The sequence below is a fragment of the Nuphar pumila genome, chromosome 4 (genome assembly GCF_984573655.1).
Source record: "Nuphar pumila chromosome 4, dmNupPumi1.hap1.1, whole genome shotgun sequence".
Classification (NCBI taxonomy): Eukaryota; Viridiplantae; Streptophyta; class Magnoliopsida; order Nymphaeales; family Nymphaeaceae; genus Nuphar; species Nuphar pumila.
Genome location: NC_143252.1, coordinates 100,939,599 through 100,964,301, shown reverse-complemented (window position 1 = coordinate 100,964,301; position 24,703 = coordinate 100,939,599). Strand labels below are relative to the sequence as shown.

Here is a 24,703-nt window from a genome sequence, read left to right as displayed (position 1 = left end):
CGAGCCCTGTTACCTCCTGTCCACTGCCATCCCTACCCAGCTCACTCAAACACTCTCCAGTGATTTCTGGGAGCTTGAGAGTATTAAAATGCAAATGAAACAAAAAGTAGATCCTCTCTTGGAACATATCAAAAGGGAAACTTATTTCTTTTTTCTTTTCAGAATTAACAAAATAAAAAAATCAAGGTTTATAACAAAGCAAAAAGAAAAAAAAAATGCCAATTAGTCAGGGAAATGATTGTTTTCTTGGACCGGTGCAAGAGAGAAGGAAAATATGGCGTTTTATTATCAACGGGGGGAGGGGGGCTCAGCTTTTCAGTTAGGAGCAGTTAGTGCAAGTCACCTTGTGTTGGGACGTTGCAAGTTCAAATCCATGATCGTATAACTGGTGGGGTCTGCCAAACCCTAGCTTGACTATTAAAAAAAAAAATGCGTGTTGTATTTGGCTTGACTTTAGACGATGATAGATTAACTCAAAATAAGGAAAGATGAACCGGTTGGATTCAATTTTATAAAAGGGTAGTGAAGGGTAATATTGACACTTTATCATGTTTACAAAAGTTGGATCTCAATCATGTTTAATTCAACATAAATGGACTGAAGAAGGTATTTCAATTTTGAGGTAACCCTGTAAACTTTGGGCGGTTAGATGTAATATTTTAAAGGGTGAAGCCGTTATACGAAATGTAGTCAAAGGTTGGCAGCTGCTGGTAAATTTCTTAAAGTTTGTAATTACAAACAATTCCGACCTAATTCTATTTAACGTGAAAATAATGCCAGTATTGATAATTTGATAGTCATGTCTCTAAACACGCGTTTTTGGATACACCCACTTATCCAGATAATTGGGATAAGTTGGGATATTGCATTGCATTGCTACCATCTTACATATGCATCTATGAAAACTGGAAACACAAATGAGATCAATATTTGGTGCTATTGAAGGCAAAGATAACTATTGTGCTAAAAATCATAAGATCAACTTTATCAAATCAATTTGACCATATAGATGCATTCAACATAGTTTGTTTGCTAAAGATCAAATCTTGAATTGTGCTGCTGTTTTGCTAAAAATGATTTTTTGAATCATGAAATTTTAATGCATAGTGGGTGTTGATTTTTTAAGTTCTTAAAAAGCCTACTCACATGTCTCAATCACATATGAACTACAAATTTTATGAACTTTTTTGTTGTTTTCTCTTAAATCTGTGATCTGCATGCTTGATTTTATAATGAACGGTTCTTGAATCATCTGATTATAATGCATAAACAAAAATTTTTAAAGCTTTTAAATCAATGGCATGTAATCTTCATCAAAAAATTATATTTTTCATGGAAAATATATGATCCAACAATTGATTCGTAGCAAATTTACCATTCTAAACACATCTACAAGATTGAATTTGCCAAAAAAGTGTTAGAAATGCCCAGTTCATATTATAGTTCTCATATTCTAGTGGCTCTGTTGATCACATCAACAATATCCGATCTATACAAAAAAACATTGATTTATACTCAATAGTTCCGTGCCTTCGAGAGCACCAAATGTCAACCCAAACAAATAACATTACAAACGAGAAAGGAGCAACGGTAAGACAAGGGTCTTTCGGTCATTTCATCTAAAAAAATAAAAAGAGAGAAAAAAGCAAATAATGATTATCGCCAATAGAATAGGGGCAATTCCGTCATTTAGGTTTTCGTTTTATACGCATCGGAAGCATGCTCTGCTGTTCGCTGCAGCAAAATTTCGCTTTCTTCCACCTTCTCTATTCATGGTTCCCATACGCGCCTTAAATAAGTGCAAGCCACGCGCGGCGGAGCGATAGTCGGATCTCCCGGCTAAGCCCACGCCCTCTCCTCCTCAAGAAGCGGAAGATCACGGCGACTTCTCCGGCGGATCCCAGACGATCTCCGCCCCTCCGGAACCCCGGCGGTCTTGAACCAGGAAGATCCTCCTCCCCCCTCTCTCTCAGGGTTTCTTTCTTTCCTCCGATCTTTTTTTTTCCGTCGATTCTTCGTGTTCATCGTTGCGGCGGTTTCTTTCATCTCCTTCGCCGGCCGTCCGGATTTGATAAGCGGATGCAGAGGTTTTCGTGAGTTCCGGTCGGATTTCCGGTCGGATTTCCGGCCGGGGAATTCTTCGCGGGATCTCATTCTGGTCGGCCGAGATGTACGTCAATCCGTCGGCGCAGCTCTCGGACTCGAATCGGAGAATCATCGATCCGAGCGGCACGTCGAAGCGTGTCTACCAAACATGGAAAGGAAGCAATGTACGTTTTCTTCCTTCTTTCCAGCTCCTTCTTCGTGTTTCCTGTTTTGTATGGTCTAGGTTTCTTTTTCGTTTCTTTCTCCTCTTACTGAGCAAAATTTCAGATTTTGTTTGAGATTTATTTCCTCTTCTGGTGAGAAATACACGAAATTGATGATCCTGAGTTTTGATTTCGATATATTGATAGCGTGATTTGAACCCAAAAATTCGGTACTGTAATCGTCGTTCTGGATTGCAAGAATGCGTCTTGTTCAATGAAAATTTCTCTAGCGTTTTCTGATCAAATGTTCAGAAACGATTGGATGAAATTTAGGTTTTTCTTATTCGTTCTTGCTCCCCGTGAAGTAATCAGACATTTTGCTTCTGCTCTGAAACCGTATCCGATTTTTCGATTCCGTTTGCGGTTTAGGGTTACTTGGTGAGCATTGATCCTTCTGGTTTGGGAGGAATTCATTCAATAACCTAGTTAGATCCGTAATGAGCAGAACACGTACACTTGTTGGTCACGAGAAAGGAGTTTAGAAGGTGCGAAACTTAAATGGGAGCTTCTTGGAAATTGGTTGTACCAGTGGAAGGATCAGCAAATTGTGTATTAGCCTGGAGTTATAAAATGTAGTAATAAGCTAAAGCAATGTAAAGGCATATTATTATTCCCATTTTTTAGCGCCAGTTCCTTTCTGTGAAGATTGGAGGTTGGTCCTTTGAATGCTTCTGGTCATCCTTGAAGTGTTCTCTCAGATCATTCCCGCATTCATTGTAAAATGCAAACCTACTAATTTCTAGAAGCAGGGTCCCTTACATGTGGAGGTGAACATCTTGCAGGGGCGGGATCAGGTTGGAAGATTGAGGGCCTTGTTCAAAGGGAAGAAGGTCCTAGCCGAGCCTATTCTACTGTGTGTTTATATTCGACTGCATGGATGGCCAGGCCTAGTAAATGAAAATTGTACTGCGCATCTACCTGGTTTTTTGAACTAGAGCTTGGCGTAGGCCCGTGTCTGACCTTCAGCCACTACCTGGTATAAACGGGTGGGGTATCTGTTGTTTGTTGGCGGGGGCAGCGTGTTGTTAACTCCTGTTTTCTTGACCGTCAATCCTTGTGTAATCATTCACTCATGCAATTATTTGAATTGATGCAGCTGCAGATAAAATGTTTTGGATATGTTTTTGTTGCTTACATAGGACGCTTCTCATGTGCTGCGTATCTGACCAGCACCATATTTGCTACAACTATTGGTTGTTTCACATGCATGGAACAAGTGATGTTGCATGAGTTTCATCACAAGAATTTGGCATGCAGTTTTAGGGTGAAATTCTACCACATTTTTAATACCTTATGCAAATTAAGATTCTAAAGCACCATCTGGAGTCTTAAATTGTAGATCTGAGTATAACCTGCTTCAGGTTTGTTGCTGCATCATTGCTGTAGCTAGTTGGTCCTCATATCAGTCAATGGGTGTCCGAGGAACTGAATGAGTTAGCAAAATTCTTGGGGCATAATTGATTGTTGCTGCTCCTAATGTGATCTATATGGGAATTAGGGGCAAACTCATGAACTTTTAAAGCATTCAGAAATTTTAGATCTTGAATTATGAACAGTTATAGTCTTGGAATCTATTCTGTATGTATGTGGTTTGTTTGGAAATCAGGTGGTTTTTTGAGTATATATCATTGTACAGTTTTGGATGCTGTGATATTTTTATTGCATATTTTTTTTATTGTTTCCAAGTTAATACTTGTTTTGTGTTCTTTTTGATGTCCAATTTTATGTGAGCAAGTACGTTTAATATTCTCATGTGTCTTGTGATTTTTTGCAGAGGTTCTTCCTTGGGGGCAGGTTGATATTTGGTCCAGATGTGAGGTCATTGGTGTTAACAATATGCCTTATCGTTGTTCCAGTTATCCTGTTTGGTGCGTTCGTTTGTAGAAATCTAATGTCAGAGTTTCACAATCATTTTGGGGATCTTATACTAGCTGTTGGTTCTCTCTATACAGTATATGTAAGTTGCTTCACTTATCTTTATTGGCATGTTGTGTATTACTTTATATTTTAATTTATTTTTCCAGTAATTTTTGAGTTTTTATTGTGTCATTGGGCACAAACTCACGTGCAACACACAATGAAGAATGAAGAGGAACTGCGAGTAAGAATTGTTGTGATATCTCTTATGGAGAAGTTTAGTTTTAATATTGTTCATCCTGTGAGAACCTCCACTTGTACAACACCACACATGTTAACTCTAGATAATTTATTGCTACTCATGTGGTACTTATGTCACCATTTTTAACGTAGAAATAATTCAAAAGACAACAAACAGAGATTCACACACGCACAAAAACACATGAGCATACTCAGAGACAATTTGTAACATGTTTAGTCCAGGATTGGGTACATGCATTTGAGTAAAATTGTCATTGCCTGTCTTTTCTGGGGTTGATTGTTTCCCAGGCATGAGGGTACAGCTAGAGGGCTTTGACCACATGTTTGAGTACACACATGCACATGCATGTGTAGGCATTCCACACATACATTGTGGCGCTTCCACAGTAGAGATTAATCTATCAGGGCTAATCTGGTTGGGACTGATGGTGTTCAAGATAGTCTGCTGTAGCTTGGGGTTTTCGTGAAATGTGCAGGATAGACTGTAAAATTCTTTCTATGATGTCCATGAACCATCTTTGGATTCTGGATCAGATAAGGACTGAGATTATTGATGATCAGAGCATGCTGGTGGTGGTTATGCTTTGGAGCAAAGAAAGATGTCATAGTGTTCAAACTTAATTTTCATTTTATAACTGGTTGATTTGTAATGTTGAGGCATGTACATCTATTTTTTGGATGCATATCGTCTGCCATGGATTGGTTCTTTCTGCATTCATTGCTCCGTGAGGTCTAACCTCTGTAATGTCACTGAAGATGTAATCTTTTGTTTGCTATATCCCAATTACTAATTGTTGCCAGCATTCTTTTGTTGTCTCTATCCATTATTAAATTATTTTTCTATTTCTCTCATGTGAAGGAAAATGGAAGGAATTTGATTTATATGATCATCATGGAATGGCACCTACGATATTGAGATAAGTTTGATTGCTTATTTCCTACATAGCCAATGGTTTCCCATGTTCCTATGTCACAAAGACATGTCGACATCAGGACGTGTGATGTGGGTTTGACTCGCAAGTTTGATTTTTTTTTTGGAAAATAGGACACGAGGACACAAATTTTTTAATCAATAAAAGACTAAATTTTATGGATCCTGCATTCATCCTCATTGAATGCAGGAAAAGTGTTTCAATTTCCTATCGAATTTCAACTATGTTGTTTCATTATTCACATTTAGATATCTTTTGTGGGTGATATTGTTGCTTGATTGATTTTGTCTCCTATAATGTAATTCTATCTTAGCACTTCTTTTTCCCTCCTTTCTCTCTCTCTCTCATTGTAGTGGTTGTTTTCTGATGTAGGTCTCGTATTCTGCTTTCATCAACACATGTATTGGGCTGTTTGTCTATTAATTTTTTAATTTTTAGTGACACTTGGACTTTCATCTAGGTAATTGTTGTACTTTTGCTCACATCTGGAAGAGACCCAGGAATAATTCCTCGTAATGCACATCCTCCAGAACCAGATGATGATTCGTTAAATTTGCCTACAGAATGGGCAGTTGGTCAGGGATCCATGCCAAGCTTGCCTCCCACAAAGGATGTCACGGTCAACGGGTTCGTAGTTAAAGTCAAGTATTGTCACACATGCATGTTATATCGGCCTCCAAGATGTTCTCATTGCTCAATATGCAACAATTGTGTTGAGCGCTTTGATCATCACTGTCCCTGGGTTGGACAATGTATAGGACTGGTATGCTCTCTTTGCACCTGCTTGCTCTTATTTGCTACAATGCTGTGAAGCTGTTGGTTGAGATTGAACAAATCTTCTATGAACTGGAAATGGTCCTATTGGAAATTATCTTGAGTTATTCAAACAAAACAACCCGGCTTTTGTTTCTGACTTGAAAAAACACAGTTTTTTTTTGTGTTTTTTTTCCTTTCTTTTAGGTGACATGTTATGTACTTGCATCATGCCAGTTTGGTCTCGTCCTTTGGGCTTACATGTTTGAACCATCTGAAAGTTCTGCTCTTTGCTTTGGTAAAACATATGCTATGCCTGCCATTGTTGTGCTCAGTTCAAACCTTGTGTTTTTCTTTGATACTTTCCAATTTTTTTGCTAGTGTCTTCATGCTTACATGACAGTGACCTTGTATTACAGAGGAATTATCGATTCTTCTTCATGTTCGTCTCCTCAACTACGCTTCTTTGCATATACGTCTTTGCCTTCTCCTGGGTAAATATCACTCAGATAATGAGGACATCAGATTGCAGTCTTTGGAGAGCATTCCTGAAATCGCCCGTATCTGGCATCCTCATTATATATACATTCATAGCAGTGTGGTTTGTTGGAGGCCTGACGGGATTCCATCTCTATTTGATTTCTACCAACCAGGTTGTTTTCCTTGGCCTTTTTGTGTGAACCTTCATCTCTCTTCTGCAAATTAAATATACGCTTCTAAAACGCTATACTTATGCAGACCACTTACGAGAACTTCCGCTATCGGTACGATGGGAAAATGAATCCTCATAACCGTGGATTGTACCGAAACTTCCGAGAGATCTTTCTAACTAAGATGCCTCCTTCCAAGAACGACTTCCGCGAAAAAGTAAACTTAGAGTCGACAAACTTTACTGCTTCCCTAGGTATGGGCCATGTTTTGAGTCCAGAGATGGGGAAAACTAGTTTGGACATTGAAATGGGTGGGAAACGTCCAACAGTGGATGCTGAGGAGCTTGCAGATATTCAGAGCCAGATGGAGGGTGTCGGCGGGCTAGAGAGATGCGAAGCTAACCTGCCACATCCAAACTGGGCCGAGAAGGCCAACTGGGAGATAACACCAGATCTAAACACAGTGGCCGCAGAGTTGGGTACAGAAGCTGGCAACATTGACAAAGACAAGGGTGATGTGAATGCTGCCGCACGCAACGATGGGCGCTTCACTTACAGGGAAAAAACGGATCCGATACTGTGATACTAACTGATCGATTTTGTGGGCAATGCTTCGGTTGGGAGGTTACCATAAAACTTGTTTCCATATGGGCTTGGTAAGTGATCAAATCTCACCGATCATTACATACTGAAGTTGGTGGTTTCAATGGGGGTTCAAAGGGGGCATATTGTACACCGATTCGTTTCTGAATTCTGTAAGCTGTAAATGTTTGCAAGTTCAATATGTGGTGTTTCTAAGTGTGTTGTTTGTGGTTGCGTGCTGGTGATGAACGATGAATCGAAAGCGTATGAACGGAGAAAACTACCTCACGATCCACTTTCTATGTTTTTTTCTTTTCTATGTTGGTATTCTGTTACTGGTTTATTAAAGCTATAGTTATGTGGAGTACAATGATGCTTTCCAGTACTTGCTATATAGCTGGTATTACAGACAATAACAAATATCAGTCAAGGGTGAGTTTTGCTATATGAGCTTGATTCGAGCACAGTCCTGATTTGTAGGCTTGATTGGTAAGGCGGACTCCAAAGATGGTACGTTTCCGATGCATCTGGCCACTGTTCGTGTTCAGCCTGGATTAAAGTTCATAATACGTGGACGTGGTCAGATATGAGTTGGATCCAGGTTGGAAATTGTAGATAGGGATGCAAATGGATTGGATCTGGATCAGCTAAATACATAGGACAGTTGGATCCTGGTCGGTTCTGAACAGCCAAAATTCATAAAAGTTCCATACTTGATCTGCTCTGTTTGCATCCCTACTTTAACAAGCCAATTCCAGATCCAAATCCACTACATGCAGTGCTCAACACGCCCTAGGAGTCTAGGACCTAATTTCATAAACAAAACAGTCACATTTACCGTTTTAGGGAAAATCTTGTGAGGAATAATCTCACAATCTTTCAAGAAATTTGGGTTTTGATAAAAAATCATGGAAAACATGGACACGCACACACATGTACATATAGAAATAACATAAAAATTTGCTAAAAAAATGGTTTTAATTTGATAATGACACATTAAAAGCATGATATTTTCAGGACGGGTGAATTTTCAAATATATCACATTTTAACAGCAAAATAATGGCTAGAAAACATCATGTAAATTCACTTCTCTTTTTACAATATCAGTGATATTTGTGACTATGTTCAGTAAAGGGATTACGCAAGGGCCAGGAATTATTGTAGGGTAATGACTATTATAACTAGCTGCATTGGGGCTCAGTGACCACAAAGCCACTTAAAACTAGGCTCGTGCCTGGGCTTGATCGCAACATTTTAGCCAGAAAAAGCTCAAATATGCGCAACTTTTAAGCTGTATTATTTCTGACTGTCTGAGTTGGGTCGACTGATCCAGCTTGTCTAGACCCCTAGGTAGGAGTACTAACTACTTGGGCACGGAACAGTTCCTCCGAATACAAATATGAATTTAGAACTTTCTCTTATGGAAGCTGTTGAAATCTATAATAATATGGAAGGATATTTCCAATGAGAGATGACAGTTTTCAAGATTATCACTTATCTCTTAAGATAATTGTAGTTTTCAAAATTATCATTTATTAAGGTGATCATAAACTACAATTTTCAAGATTATCGCCTATCAAGTGTCAGTACAGGGCATCCCACCGATCAGATCAGGTATCCCTGCGCGATGTGTAAGAACAATCAATTTGTAGAACCTCATGACGTTAGACATCACATATACAAGAAGGATTTTATCAGTGGTTATCAGAATTGGAAGCTTCATGGTGAAGAATTTTGAAATAATTTTAATGCACGATAATCCACATGTGGATTTGATATTTGATGTCGCAGGACCAGAACTGGGTTATGCTATGGGTCATAGTGATGTACCAACTGGGGTAGAGGAAGAAACAACAAACGATGCAGCTAGTAAATTTTATGACTTACTTAGAGATGTTGATGAGCCACTGTAGAATGGTTGCGAGAGTCACACTATCTTGTCTGTAGTTCTTTAACTACTGAATTTTAAGTTAGAGTATAATTGGAGTCAATCATGTTTTGACCATCTATGCTCTATTGTGAAGAGTACGTTGCACAAAGATGAGAAATTGCTATAAAATTTTTACCATGCGAAGGTTATGGTCAACGCTTTAGGTATGGAGTATCAAAAGATAGATGCTTATCCAAATCACTGTATGTTGTATTTCAAAGATCAAAAAAATAACAGATCATGTTCGTCATGTGAACATCCTCGGTTCAAGCCAAAGACAAAGGGCAATGCTAGCACGAGGTCAAAAGAAGAGCCATACAAGTCACTCTACTACTTCTCCCTCACCCCTAGATTGTAACAATTGTATATGTCTTCGAGGACAGCTAAACACATGAGATGACATGCAAATAAAGTTTTACATGATGAAGACAAGATCACACATCTTGTTGACACGAAAGCTTGGAAACACCTTGATCGTACTTATTAGACCTTCACAATGGAAGTGAGAAATATTAGACTCGGTTTATGTACAGATGAATTTAATCCATTTGGGGTAGATCAACTTCATACTCGTGTTGGCCGGTATTTGTCACCCCATACAACCTTCCTCCAAGCTTGTGTATGAAGCGTCAAAATCTTTTCTCGTCTTTATTGATCCCTGGTCCGACGTCTCCTAACCAAAATTTTGATGTATATTTGAGGTCATTGATTGATGAACTTAAAATATTGTGGGATGACGGTGTTCTCATGTACGATGCCCACAAAAAAATAAAACTTTAATATGAAGGTTGTTATTCTATGAACAATTAGTGACTTCCCTACATATGATATGTTATATGGTTGGAGCACACATGAGAGGTTGACATGTCCGTACTGCATGGAGGATATACAATCTTTTAGATTGACGCATGAAAGGAAGTCATGTTGGTTTGATTGTTACCGTCAATTTCTACCCAGCGACCATCCGTCTGACGACAAAGGAATGTGTTTCGAGCAGACACAACTGAAATAGAAGGTCTACTTACACGATTGTCTAGCATAGAGATTTTAAGCCGATTGCGATACTTTTCATATGGACTGACAAATGCCCGTAGTGCGACGCCCTTCCTTGGATCTGAGAAGGATCATAATTGAACAAAGAAATCTATATTTTAGAAACTATCATATTGACCGACCCTATTGATACGATATAATTTGGATATGATGCACGTGGAGAAAATGTGTTTGATAATGTATTTAATACGATAATGAATGTCAAAGGGAAAATAAAGGATAATTTGAAGGCCCGTATGAATTTAAAAGTAATATGTAAAAGACCAGAATTGGAACTCCAAGAGTAAAATGACAAAGTACTGAAACCAAAGACAAGGTACGTGCTTGAACCAAATCAAGTAAAACAGGTATGCCAGTTGTTGAGATAGTTGAGATTTTCAGATGGATACATCTCTAACAATTCTCGGGCTGTGAAGATACACGAGAGACAATTATATGGTTTGAAGAGCCATGATTGTTATGTCATCATGCAACGGTTGATTCCCCTAACATTTCATGATATGTTAGACAAACCTATATGGGGGGTATTATCTGAGTTGAGTCAATTTTTTAGAATATTGTGTGCATCGAAAGTTGTAGTAACTGAGGTAAAAAATCTCGAGGATTCTGTCGTCACTACTATTTGTCAGTTAGAGAAGATATTTTCGCCAGTATTTTTTGACGTTATGGAACATGTGATCATACACTTGCCATATGAACTTAAAGTTGGTAGTCCTATGCAATATCGGTAGATGTACCTATTTGAAAGGTATAATTTTATTTATATTTTTCTCTCTAATGCTATTGAGAATTTATTGTATTACGAGATGTATATTATTGACATATGCATGCTTGACCTCAAAAAAAATGTTTAAAATAAAACAAGAGTAGATGATTCAATTTGTGAGGCATACACTTTAGAAGAGATTTCAAATTTCTCATCTATGTACTTTGAACCTCACATTCCAACACGTTACACTTGCTCAACTCGTAATGATGATGGAGAACAAGTTAGTGTGGATGACAAACTATCGATATTTAAACCACTTGGGCATGCCTTTGGCAGTTGTCGATCAAGACTCACATCTATATCCTTTTTAATTGCTCAGAGATCGACCCCTATATCGAGTAAATATACATAATATGTTACACTAAGTTTTCTATGTACGTACATGATTTGATAACATAATTATTTGTTAAGTACAAGCAATTTAATCTGGAGTTGCAAAGAGAACTTCCACATCTCACTGATTTAGAAGTACAGAAAGAACATGAAAATAAGTTTGGGGCATGGTTGAAAGAGTTGGTAAGGATGATGACATGCATTCTTTTTGTGTAAACAACAATATGTTACTTAATTGACCGTGTTTGCAGTCATTGTTTATGCTTGTAGGTCTGCCATGACGATGTTAATGACCAAGGAATATGTGATTTACAAAATGGTCCGACCAAAGTTATGCAATATTACAATGGGTACATCGTAAATGGTTATTGATTCTATACAAAAGACTATAGTGTAAACAAGTCAACAATAAATAGTGGCGTGCGTGTCAAGGATAACAGTTACAGTGAAAATAAACTTGACTACTATGATGTTATTGAAGAAATAATGGAGTGGACTTACTTAGGCATAAATAACACGATAACTTTATTCAAGTGTTATTAGTTTGATCCCACAACAACAAGAGTCGACAAAGCCTCAGGCATTATGGAGGTGAATCATAAATTAAGGTTTCGAACATATGAACCATTCATATTAGCATCGTAAGCTCAACAAGTTTACTATACTTCATATCCGAATACAAAAAAGCCAAATAGAAATAAATGGTGGGCGGTTTGCAAGGAAAAGTCTAAACTATATCCCCAATATGACCAGTTACAGGAAGACACAATTATTGAAGAGGCTGATTACTATCAATCAGATGAGTCACGATGTCACACATGGTATGCATGTCACATCTCCATTGTTCGATGACACACGTATGAAAGAATATGAACCAAATGATATACCAAGTGAATGGCCTTCCAATAAAGAAGAAGATGAAGAGGACAAAGAGGAGGAGGAAAAAGAAGAATATGAAAGTCAAACAGGTGATGAAAAATCATACTCAAGCTAGTGAAATATATCTTGTAATACATACCACATCACTTTCTCCTATGCACCATCTATTTTAATATTATATCTTGCATATCATGTTACATTTCATGCATACTTAGCATGTACACGCACAATTCATGCATAGTTATAAAACTGATTCATGTAGGACTTTTAAATATTTATATTTCATGCATATGTCATGTCCATGCAAAGATCAAGAGTTATGTAACTGATCCAAATAACATTTTTATCTGTTAGAATATGGTTCGTGAAGGTCGGAGTGGCCGAGGACCAAGTGGAGGCCGTGGGACAACATTAGGTAGATGTCTTTGTGTTATATTTAAATATAGACATTCATTATGTTTTTGCTTATATGTTGATATAAAAAATGTTACTTGTTAATCGTCTTTATAGGATCCCAGCTTAGTGATAGCCAGTCTCAGCCTTCGTCTTCACGTAATGCTTCGATAGGTATATCATTTAAATAATTATATACTTGATAAATTTAAATATGCATTATGTGAATTTCTAAATCATTGTTCTATAGATGATGTTTTGCCTGATGTTAGGTCTTCTCAGTCTGACACACACCGACTCATTGAAATAGTGTATATCGATAGTCGATCATAAGTATTTCATTATTAATTACTTATCTTATAAATAGTGTATATCGATAGTTGATTGTTAATGTGTACCAATTCATATACAGCGTGAGATTCGAGTCACAAGAAGTGATTCAAGAAATTAGGAAGTCACTAGTTCAGCATCTTTCAGGACTGGTCGCTCAATGAAAAGAGCACCCGATGGAGGTGTTAGACATATTATGGTCCCCATTCATGATATACAATCGTTTATCATAGCTAATATGTTTCATATTTAATTTTTTATTATAGTCATGTGTACTAACTTTCTGAAATTATTTATAGGTTTTGAATCGCTTCGCGACTGCAAAAAAGGAGCAGGACGCGATGCCAGTCAATTTGCCGACATGCTTCACAATATAAAGACTGCAACAATAAAAGTAGCTGGTGGGATAAATGATTCATTGCAGTGGAAGAGCCATGACACTTCTACTATTAGGTTAGATTATTGGGATGCAATGTGCAACAAGTGGGTGAGCTATAAATTTTGAAACCGCTTAGCAAAGACTGCACAAAACTGAGCGAAGATGCTCGATGCCCATCTAAACACAAGTGGTTCTAGGACTTTTGGGAGCCACCAGAAGAAAATGACAACTCATTAATATATATATATATATATATATATTGTCAAATTTATAAATATTTCTTCATACTTTCTAATTGTTGAAACACATAAACGTAAGAGCACAGAAGAGTTCGTATAAGAGAAGGCGAGTGCAACAAAGATATGTATTTATTGTATTAATAAATATTGTAATATACAAGTTACCATGAATTACATTATCATAAATATTATAATTCTTAAATATTAATTCATAATGTAATAATTACTTTGTAGGAGTCATACAAGCAACAAATGGTAGAACGATATGGTGATGACTCTACTCAACATCTACCTTTTGATCTTGCAGTATGGGTGACTGCAACCAGTGAACCCAAAAAAGGTCGCGTGTTCGGGTTTGGAAGTAATATGAACATCATAACAGTCGTTGCCTCCTTCAACCAGGGCTCTCAAAGTTCTTCCGCTAGCATCAACTCTCAGCTTCCAATGAACCGTGCTATTTCTTGGGATGGTGTCCGCCAGCTTTTTCAGGACACAATGCGTAACTTTTTACATGAAGCCATTCCCAACCTTCTCCATAATGAGTTGTGCAACTTTTTTCGGGACAGAAAAACTTCATCTGCCTTCAACATGAGCTCCGGTGCCCGTCAAGTATGCATAACATTTATTTCAATACATATCTAAAGATTCATGTCATTAGTTTCATGTCGTTAGATTTCAATACGTATATGCCTATCAACTCAGAACCTCAACACATATATGCATTATTGAATCACTATTAAATTTATTTGATAGCCTTAGAACACATCTATGCATGATTGAATCACTATAAATTTTTTTGACACCTTTAGAACACATATATGCATGATTGAATAACTATACAATTTTTATGACAGCCTTAGAACACATATATGCATGATTGAATCACTATAAATTTTTTTTGACAACCTTAGAACACATATATGCATGATTGAATCACTATAATTTTTTTTGACAACCTTAGAACACATATATGCATGATTGAATCACTATAATTTTTTTTTAACAACCTTAGAACACATATATGCATGATTGAATCACTATAATTTTTTCTGACACCTTTAGAACACATATATGCATGATTGAATCACTATAAAATTTTTATGACACCCTTAGAATATATATATGCACGATTGAATCACTATAATTTTTTTTGATAACCTTAGAACATATATATGCATGATTGAATCACTATGAAATTTTTTGACTGCCTTATAACACATATATGCATGATTGAATCACTATAAAAGTTTTTTGACAACCTTAGAACACATATAAGCATGATTTTATCACTATGAACTTTTTTTGACAACCTTAGAACACATATATGCATGATTAAATCACTAAAGTTTTTTTTCACAACATTAAAACATACACACACACACACATATATATATATGCATGATCGAATCACTATAATTTTTTTTTTAATAACCTTAGAACACATATATGCATGATTGAATCACTGTGAAAGTTTTTGACAACCTTAGACTACATATATGTATGATTGAATTACTATAAATTTTATTTGACAAACTTAAAACACATATATGCATGATTGAATCATTATATATTTTTTTGGCACCTTTAGAAGACATATATGCATGAATGAATCAGTATACCATTTTTATGACAGTCTTAGAACACATATATGCATGATTGAATTTCTATGATTTTTTTTAACAACCTTAGAACACATATATGCATGATTGAATCACTATGATTTTTTTTTGACAACCTTAGAACACATATATGTATGATTGAATCACTATAATTTTTTTTGACAACCTTAGAACACATATATGCATGATTGAATCACTATAATTTTTTTTGACACCTTTAGAACATATATATGCATGATTGAATTACTATAAAAATTTTATGACAACCTTGGAACACATACATGCATGATTGAATCACTATGATTTTTTTTTGACAACCTTAGAACACATATATGCATGATTGAATCACTATGTAATTTTTTTGACAACCTTAGAACACATATATGCATGATCAAATCACTATGAACTTTTATTGATAGCCTTGGAACACATATATGCATGATTGAATCACTATGAAATTTATTTGACAGCTTTAAAAAACATATATGCATGCTTAAATCACTATGACATTTTTTTGACAACCTTAGAATACATATATGCATGATTGAATCACTAGGAATTTTTTTGTTAGCCTTAGAATAAATATATAAATGATTGAATCAATATAATTTTTTTTTTTACAGCCTTAGAACATATATATGCATGATTGAATCACTATAAGTTTTTTTTGACAACCTTAGAACACATATATGCATGATTGAATCACTATAATTTTTTTTAACTGCCTTATAACACATATATGCATGATTGAATCACTATGAAAGTTTTTTGACAACCTTAGAACACATATAAGCATAATTTCATTACTATAAAATTTTTTTGACAACCTTTGAATTTTGTTAATGTCCTTCAGTTTATTGCTAGCCTATGTGTCATTTAGCCATGCTACTTTGATTGCCTTATATTAGGTGCATTGCATATACTTTATTTCATTATTTTTTTTATTAATACTAACATTTCGGTTCTCTTGTAGGATGCTAGAGATGATCAATGTAGAGGAGCTGATGGAGGCATGGATGGAGAGGGGAAAATAGAGACAATGAAGAGGATAATGCTCCGAATCTTGGCGATGAGTAGGTTCATGTGTTGAATTTGTTTCACGTACTTATTGTTTCAAACAAAACTCTTTGTATATGTTCACTTGTAACTAATTAGAACTTGACGAGGATTACACTTAATTGTTAAATTTGTTTCACTTATAACTTATGTTAAATTTGTTTCACCCAGTTTGTATATGTATTTTTTATGTGTACTTTATTTTTTATACACAAGTTATATAAATTGTATAACAAGAAATTTTTTCTCGATATTTATATTTCAAACAAAATTGTTTTATTTTTTTTAAATTTTTTCGACAGATATTATCCATCGCTAATATTCAGCGATGGATTTTTCGAAAAAATTCAGTCGAAAAATGGCAATGATATTTGGCGATGAATAATATTCATCATAAATTTAGTGACGGATTAGGGACGAATATTTATCTGTTTCAAAAACTGAATCAATCGCTGTTTTGCGATGGAATGTAATCCAACGCTAATCTGTCGCTAAATTGGTGACAGAATTTAGAGACAGATACATATTCATCATTAAATTTTTGTGACGGATTAACAATGAATATGTATCTGTCGTAAAACTAAATCAATGCTTATTTAGCGACGAACTCGAGACGGATTATGGCATTCACTAATCTGCTGTAAATAACGATAAAAGTAGCGACAAATTAGTTTTGTCGCTAATTAGCGACCAAAGAATTATGAGGAACTCTATCCATCTATAAGCCATCACCAATTCATCGCTAAACAGTTCAGCGATGGATTAGCGTCGGATACCGTCTATCGCTAATCCGCAAATTTTTTGTAGTGAATGGCGGATGTATGCATAACGCTAATTGAGCATGAGCAAAAAATATCAAGTGCCAATTAGACAGCTAATCATATATCAAATACAAGGATGGTGAGCTGCCTAGCACATAAGTCAATTGAAGAACTGAAATCCTTTCTTGGTATACGTTCAGTTCATTCATCTTGCTGACTTAACTCCAGATGTAGGTATGGCAGGTTGAGCCAGCATGACCAGGTTTTTATGTCGGTTGCGGTTTTTTCAGGTTATAAATCCAAAAAAAGAGAGGGTGAGCTGTCATGTTTTAGATGGTGGTTTGAGAAAGCTTTTTAGTGTATAGGATCATTGGTATTGAGAAAAGAAAAATAGAGAAAAAGAGAGAGGAGGTAAATCACATTTTTTTTGTGCGAGGGCTATGGTCTATTGAAGACCATCACACAGGCGATTTCTTAAGCTGTTCGTGTAATTAAGAGATGAGTTCCTGCACTTTGTCGATCGAATGATTTATTACATATTAACAAAATCATCTCATACTCCTTGTAAATGTGGACACATTACCGAACCACACAAATATTTGTGTCTTCTGGTTCTTTTTGTTTTATGATTTGATGTTCCTTTTTTGAGGTATAATTGAATCAAAACTTCTTATCAATTTTGGGTTTGGGCCTTAAAACTGTTTGTATCGGTATAGGCCATAAATCGTTTTGGCCACTGATTCAGTTGTATCGACCCATATTGATACTCAAGTTAATCATTCTGTATCAGCCCAAAACTATTAAAAAATTATTACATGTCAATCATAATGTGTGTTAAAATCATTAAAATAATATTAAAAAAATTTGTTTTTTGATATTTTTTATATTTATTAAAAAATACCCTATTCAGGCGTGCAGCCTATACAAGCCAATACGCACAGATACTGATAACATTGCTTGAAACTACTACGTAATGTCCATCTGTTGGTGGACAAAACCAGCGCTCTTGAAAGGTGGGATCAGTGCGACAAATATGGTGAGATTTACGAAAAATCTCGCAATAATATTGTGAGAAATTGTCTGAAAGTTTAAAACAGCAATTTCTCGCAAGATTTATGAAAAAACATAAATACTGTGATTTAAACACGATATTTACCTTTTAAATGGCTATTTATCACAAAAAATCATGTATTTTTATTTTAAATAATTTTTATTATTATTTTCTTATAGAAATAAATTTTATATTTTTTAATTTATTTTTTTATCACCAAGATTTTGCCAAAAAAAAGAACAAGATTTATGGTTTTTTTTTCAATTTCTCACAAGTTTTTGAAAAATGAGAAATTGCCAATAAAAACGTTTGTCACTATGTGTGGGACTGACGTTGACCAGCAGACTATATCACAGGGACACCATTTTAGTATCGTGTCCCTAGTGACACAAAAAGGCACACTGACACACACTGATATGTATGGATATTATTTTAATGTATAATAATGTTTTTAATAAAATTTCATTTTAAATATGAAAATATTATTGATTAAAAATAAAAAATTCTCAATCATCATGTCCTATTAATTTGAAATTGCAGGTCAAACGTGGTCATTACCATCATTTTTATTGTTTTTCTGCACATATAGGCGTGTGAAACAAGGCAATTTAGGAAGTAGCATGGTAATGATGGGTAGGTGCTAAATGAAATATTCTAAATGATCCGTGCTAAATGGATTTTTCTTTTATTTTTATTATTTTTTCTGGTCTGATCTCATAAATGTGTTGGGCATGGTCGATTTATGAGAAATCCACACCTAGATAGTGTGTTTTAGCTGGAAAAAAAAATGATATTTGGAGCCTTGAAATTTGAAAATTTACAAAGATTTTAGACCATTGATTTTTTGAACCTTATAAAAACCCACCAATGTATCCTAAAACACTTAATGAGCTGATTCCTATAAAACAAAAAAAAAAACCTGAAAAACCAATTTAACACGTATCCTTTATCATATTCAATTTAACACCTACCCATTACTCTGATGATGTAAGCCGTAGCTCTAGATTCAACAAGAAATTGCCAAACAACACTATTAAAGCCGACCCTCATCAGACCCCAGATGCTCTGTCCGTGAGCCTCAACAATTTCTCATCTTCCCAGCCACCACTGTTTTGGTATCTATAGGATCGATGGAGATCAGAGCCATAGAGGTGATAGTGGACTCGTGCAAGGATCTGAAGGGCTTCAATTTCTTCCAGAAGGTGGCCGCCTACGTTGCAGTCTGGATCGGCGATAGTAAGAGGAAGCAGAAAACCTCGCCAGACCTAGAGAACGGCCGGAACCCGGAATGGAAGCACCCGATGAGGTTTGAGATGGACGGATCGGGGGGCACTCAGGCGAAGGAAGGGCTGGCCCTGGAGTTTGAGATCCGCAAGGAAGGCATGCTTGGAGACGCGACCATAGGCAGGGTCCATGTCCCGGTCATGGACCTGCTGGACGGTTATAATTACGGCACTGTTAGGAAGGTCAGCTACCAGGTGAGAGGATCCAATGATGAAGCAACCGGGTTCCTTAATTTTTCGTATAGGATTGAAGGTAAGGGTGGTCTGATTTCTAGTCCATATGCCCACGAGCTGAATCGGATCGAATTGACTCATCTGAATGGGTACCAGGCACCACCAACATCATTTATGGCACCAGGACCACCGCCTTCGGTTTGTACCCATCTGTGGAAGGCTACCAGGCACCAGCAGCACCTGCACTGGTTCCATATCCATCTCACCATGCACCACCAGCACCAACGTTATTTCCATATCCATCCCACCAGACACCACTAGCACCATCATTATTTCTATATCCACTCGATCAGGCAGCACCACCACCACCATCTCTCTGGTCGTATCCACCCATCCAACCTCACCAGGCACAACCAGCACCATCATTATTTCCATATCCACCCAATCAGGCACCACCAGCACCATCAGCACTCTCTTCTGCTCTGTATCCGCCTGAGCCTGCTGAAGCTGATGGCTACCAGGTGCCATCAGCACTGCACATCAGGCCGTATCTGGCTGGGCCAATCTTTGTAGAATTTATCCAGGCCCCGCTTGCACATCCTCTTGGTCCAGAATCACCAACAGCACCGCCATTTCCACCACTACAACCATCATCATCGCCTTTCTTCGCACCACTACCACCAGGTTATGCGATCACGCCCGGCCCGCACCATTTCTGGACCCCTGGTTCAGTGTACTGGCGTTGAGTTTGTAAAGTACTCAAGTTCGATCACTGGATCTACACTGGTTCAACAGGCACATTGAATTGAATTTGGTCGACACCACTCAATTTGTGAACTGTTTGACAGAAGTTGGTTAACTTGTCCTTTCATTAAGTTGTTAGTTGATCATGTAGAAAAATGTGTACATGAGATGCTTGTCAATGAAGATGTTTTGATTTATATACCACATGTTCAATTGCATACATTGTTGGTGTTTCCCATATAACGAAACTCTTTGACACAAAGCCCTTCTACAGTGACCCGTTTCTGGCGGGCCTTCTTGCCAAAGTGATAGTTTAATCATATCATGGCTGGGATAAAATGAGATAGCTATATGATAGGGCTGCACTATCATAAGTCATAATCGAGGGTTCTTGGCATGAATTGAATTACAAGGCTTGCTGCCAAGGCTTGTAATGACGAGTCTGACAATCTTCAAGGGTTCTTGGGATGAATTGTGTCCCATATTTTTTTCGGTGATGTTCTTCTGTAGAGCTAATTTGGATTCAATTATGGTCCTGAAGAACATCCTTCATGATTTCGAATATAGTGCTGGGATATGTTGGTCATCGGTGGTTGTTTTCAATATCCCTGAAGGTAACGCTGAGGATTTGTGCGTAGTATTGGGATGAACAAGGGAGCTTCTCCCAATCAGATATGTAGATCCCCTTTATTTTCTAGGAAGTTGGAGGCAAGTTTATGCACTCAACTGATTCATAGGGTTCGACAGAAGGTAAACTCTTGGACGTCCATGCATTTGTCTTATGCTGGTCGTCTAGCATTGATTCAAACAGTTTTGCGTTCAATACCAATTTACTGGTTCTTTGGTATTTAAGATTCCCAGTTCAGTACTGAATAGCATTGAGGCTGCTACGAGAGAGTTTTTTGTTTTTTTTTTGTGGCAGGGACATAGTGCTTCTAAAACTATGCATGCTATTAAATGGGACAGGGTATGCATGCCTAAATTGGAGGGGGTGCAGGTCTACGGAGACTCAAGTAGGGGTACACAACAAGCTGAGTTAACCTGAGCACAGCTCAGGCTTGGCTTATTTAAGATTGGCTCGAGCTTGTCCGCTAAAACAAATGAGCTGAGATTGAACACAAGACGAGGCTCGGCCAAGATAAACGAGCTGAGCTTGATCAAGTGGTTGAACTTGATTATGCTCGAAAAGTTCAATTAGGCTAGGATATATAATATGTAAATTTTTGTTTTCAACTATTGTCGCTTTAATGGGTTGGAGTGTATCCTTTTTTGTCAGAAGGTGGCAAGTTCGAATCATGTGGACGACCAAAAGTTTTTTTTATTGTTGACAAACCGCAAATGATGTATATATTTTCTGCTTTCTTTGTAAACCAGGGCCTATCTTAGCGCCGAGACCCTATGCCAGTCGTTTGGAAGGTGGTGGGACCGAATTCTGTCTCCTTTGAAAATGCAAACCCTAGACTCAAGCTTACTTAACTAGGAACACTATTCGATTGATAACAGCTAGGGCTGGTAAACGAGATGAATGAGCTGGGCTTGGGTTGTTTGAGCTAGGCTCGTTAAGGATACACTTCAGCTCGAGCTTGCACGTCAGCTCATCATGAGATGAGCTGAGCCCGAACTCATTACAAGCCAAGCTTGGCAAGCTGATATGATTCATGCAATCTGGTTTTGTTGTTGGGAATTGTTTCTTAAATTTGATTGGGGTGCTGAGGTATTTGATATTATGTCGCTTTGGATATGGATGGTGATCCCATCATTGAACCCATGCTGGGTGTTTCATCTGGTATGCTTCTGTTTCAGTTCGGTAGTTGGAAAACCTTGGGTGGTACTAAAGTTGAGTTCACTGTTCAAGATTCTGCTGGAGTGTATTTGGTGGTTCGGGGTTACTATAAGGAATTGGATGTCCTACCCAGAAGTGAAAGCTGTAGAAATCTGTATAGCTCATGCAAATATTAAAGATGCGGGAGTGCTTGTTTGTGCAGACAATAAGATGTGGTAAGTCACCTCAGGGATGTTGTAGAGGGCAGGGTGCTTTATGACAATCGGTGCCATGTTTTAGGCAGATTCAATGAAGCGTTGTTTCATTTTCGAGGGCCTTCCTACACAAAGTCTAGAGTGTTTGGAGTTGATTAATAAGGTTGGGGAGGGTTTGCTGTGGGCTCATTATAAATCAGGGGATTGGTGTCCTGCACCACAGCTTCATCACTCGATCACTCTTTAACATACAGCTCGAACAATAGTCCTCATGTCATCATGATGTCAAACAGACAGAAAAACGTAACCATCAGAATAAAGTGTCACGCAAAACCTTTTGGTAGATGTCAAAAAACCAAAACTTTCATTTGTAATCACCGGTTGATCGTTGCTTCACAAGGAAGAAACTTTCTCTTGTGCAAAAAATAAAACAATCGTTGTGTGAGCAGAATATGGTTATGACCTGAGAGCTATTGCCATAAGAATAACTTTTTCAATATTGAGCCCTATCTCTTAGAGGTTGATGCCGTCAGATGAATTAAATAATTTCGAAGTTTTAATATTGTTTTTAAGTTTTAGGCTTAGCCAGAAGTAAATCCCTCTCATCACAGATCGCACATTGGTAAGCTTCTAGTTGGTAAAAGTAAACCTTTTAGACCAACGGGGGCTCTGCTTGTCTGGTAGGAGCTGTTAGTGCACGTCACCTTGTGTTGAGACGTTGCAAGTTCAAATCCCAATGATATCCTTGTATAACTGGTAGGGGTCTGCCTAACCCCAGCTTGCCTTTGAAAAACCTTTAGGAGCATTTGACTCAGTAGACAAATGCCACCTGCTCCAGGTGGGTTCGTCGGGGAGTCGCACCAGGTTCTGTTGTCCTCGCTTAGTTGCTAAGCAGCGGGAACCAACAGATCCCCGCATATCAAATACAGGACTGCACACGGGCATGGACTGGTTAGTCCCTGCTCGGGTGCATCCCGCTATTCAAACATGCCCTTAAAGGTCCCTTGCCTTATGAGAGTACACCCAACTTGGACCTTGTGGCAAGGGATGCCCCGGTAAGTTTCAAATTGTGGTTGTCCTATGTCAAGTGACAAACCGCCATTTTCCTAGTCTAAAAGGTGAGACTCTATAGTCCTTGATTTGATGTTGGTATGCCTGTTTGTATTTTGTTTTTTCTTTTTCTTTTTAAGGAAAACTCTCACCGAAAACTGGTTCACTTAATGGGCTGGCCTCCCTGCGAGGTAAAACTTTGGGTTGAAGGCACAACCACCTAGCCTTATGTGCCCAACCATATTTTTTAGATCACCTTTTCCTATCCTTCTAGGCTGTGATCGTTGCAAATTTTTTTTCTTTTCTTTCTTTTTAAGGGAAAAAGAAAAAAACTCTCGCAATGTCTCACTTGACCTTTTATAAAGATGTTTTGAAATTACTCGCCTTCATTTTAAAATTTGTGGGAAAATTGAGAGACGGGATTTGCTCATTGGTACGAGGTTCAACCGTTCTTGGCGCCTTTACCAGAGGTAATTGAACCAAGGATCGAATTTATGCCTTTGACTTGCCTAAATTTGTCTAAAAAATTATTCTAAGTCCTAAAATGCACATTGAATCATGCTTGTGTTATAATTATAAGTTTGAGAATATGCATGCCTTTGATAATTTTTCAAAAATCTGAATCTTCCAATTGATTTTGAAATGGATTTGAAAGTTTGAATTTTAAAGATTTTGAAATTGAATTCTAAGTTAAGAAATTTGAAGTCTTAATTGATTGAAAATTGAATTTGGAATTGGATTTTTGAATTGAGAATCGAATTCAGAATCAAACTTGAAATTTTAAAAATTGCTTTTAGAATTGGATTTGATAATCAGAATTAGATTCGAAGTTGAAAATTAGAAGTGAACTTTGAATTTAAAATTGAAGAATTAAAATCAGAAGTTGAAAATGTAATTGAATTTGAAATTTAAACTAAAGAAATTGAAATTTGAAGTTTTGAAAATGAAATTGGAATTCAGAATTAGAAATTCAAAATGAAATTTGAAATAAAAATCAAGAATTGAAATGAAATAAAAAATTTGAAATTTGAACAATAGAAAATTTGAAATTGACATTTGAATTTGAAAATGGAATTTGAATTTTAAAATTTAAATGAAATAGAAAATTGAAATTAAACTTTGGAAGAAAATGGAAAATTGAGATTGAAATAAAATTCAAAATTTAGAATTTAAAATTAAAAAATGAAGAATTGAAATTGATTTTAAAATTGAAATAAATCAATATTTGAAATTTGAATAAGGATTTGAAGTTAATATTTGAAATGAAGTTGAAATTAAAATTTTGAAAATGGGAAAGGGAAATAAAATTAAAATTTGAAAATTAAAAATAGAAATTAA

General features: G+C 36.7%; 1 protein-coding gene across 1 annotated transcript; it reads left to right on the top strand.

Moving 5' to 3' along the window:
- The first annotated feature begins 1,733 nt into the window (after positions 1 to 1,733).
- On the top strand, positions 1,734 to 7,663 carry LOC149840335 (putative protein S-acyltransferase 7). Its single transcript, XM_090004395.1, has 5 exons — positions 1,734 to 2,270; positions 4,084 to 4,266; positions 5,820 to 6,122; positions 6,532 to 6,765; positions 6,851 to 7,663. Exons 1-5 carry the CDS (start codon positions 2,169 to 2,171, stop codon positions 7,343 to 7,345), a joined length of 1,317 nt encoding a protein of 438 aa, XP_089860521.1. The 5' UTR covers positions 1,734 to 2,168; the 3' UTR covers positions 7,346 to 7,663.
- The last annotated feature ends 17,040 nt before the right edge of the window (positions 7,664 to 24,703 follow it).

What these genes read in the sequence shown, in the direction of transcription:
- LOC149840335 (XM_090004395.1), top strand. Translation starts at nt 2,169, where the DNA reads ATGTACGTCAATCCGTCGGCGCAGCTCTCGGACTCGAATCGGAGAATC. An exon ending in AAACATGGAAAGGAAGCAAT is followed by an intron (nt 2,271 to 4,083) that starts GTACGTTTTCTT and finishes GATTTTTTGCAG; the next exon opens with AGGTTCTTCCTTGGGGGCAG. An exon ending in ATTTGATTTCTACCAACCAG is followed by an intron (nt 6,766 to 6,850) that starts GTTGTTTTCCTT and finishes ATACTTATGCAG; the next exon opens with ACCACTTACGAGAACTTCCG.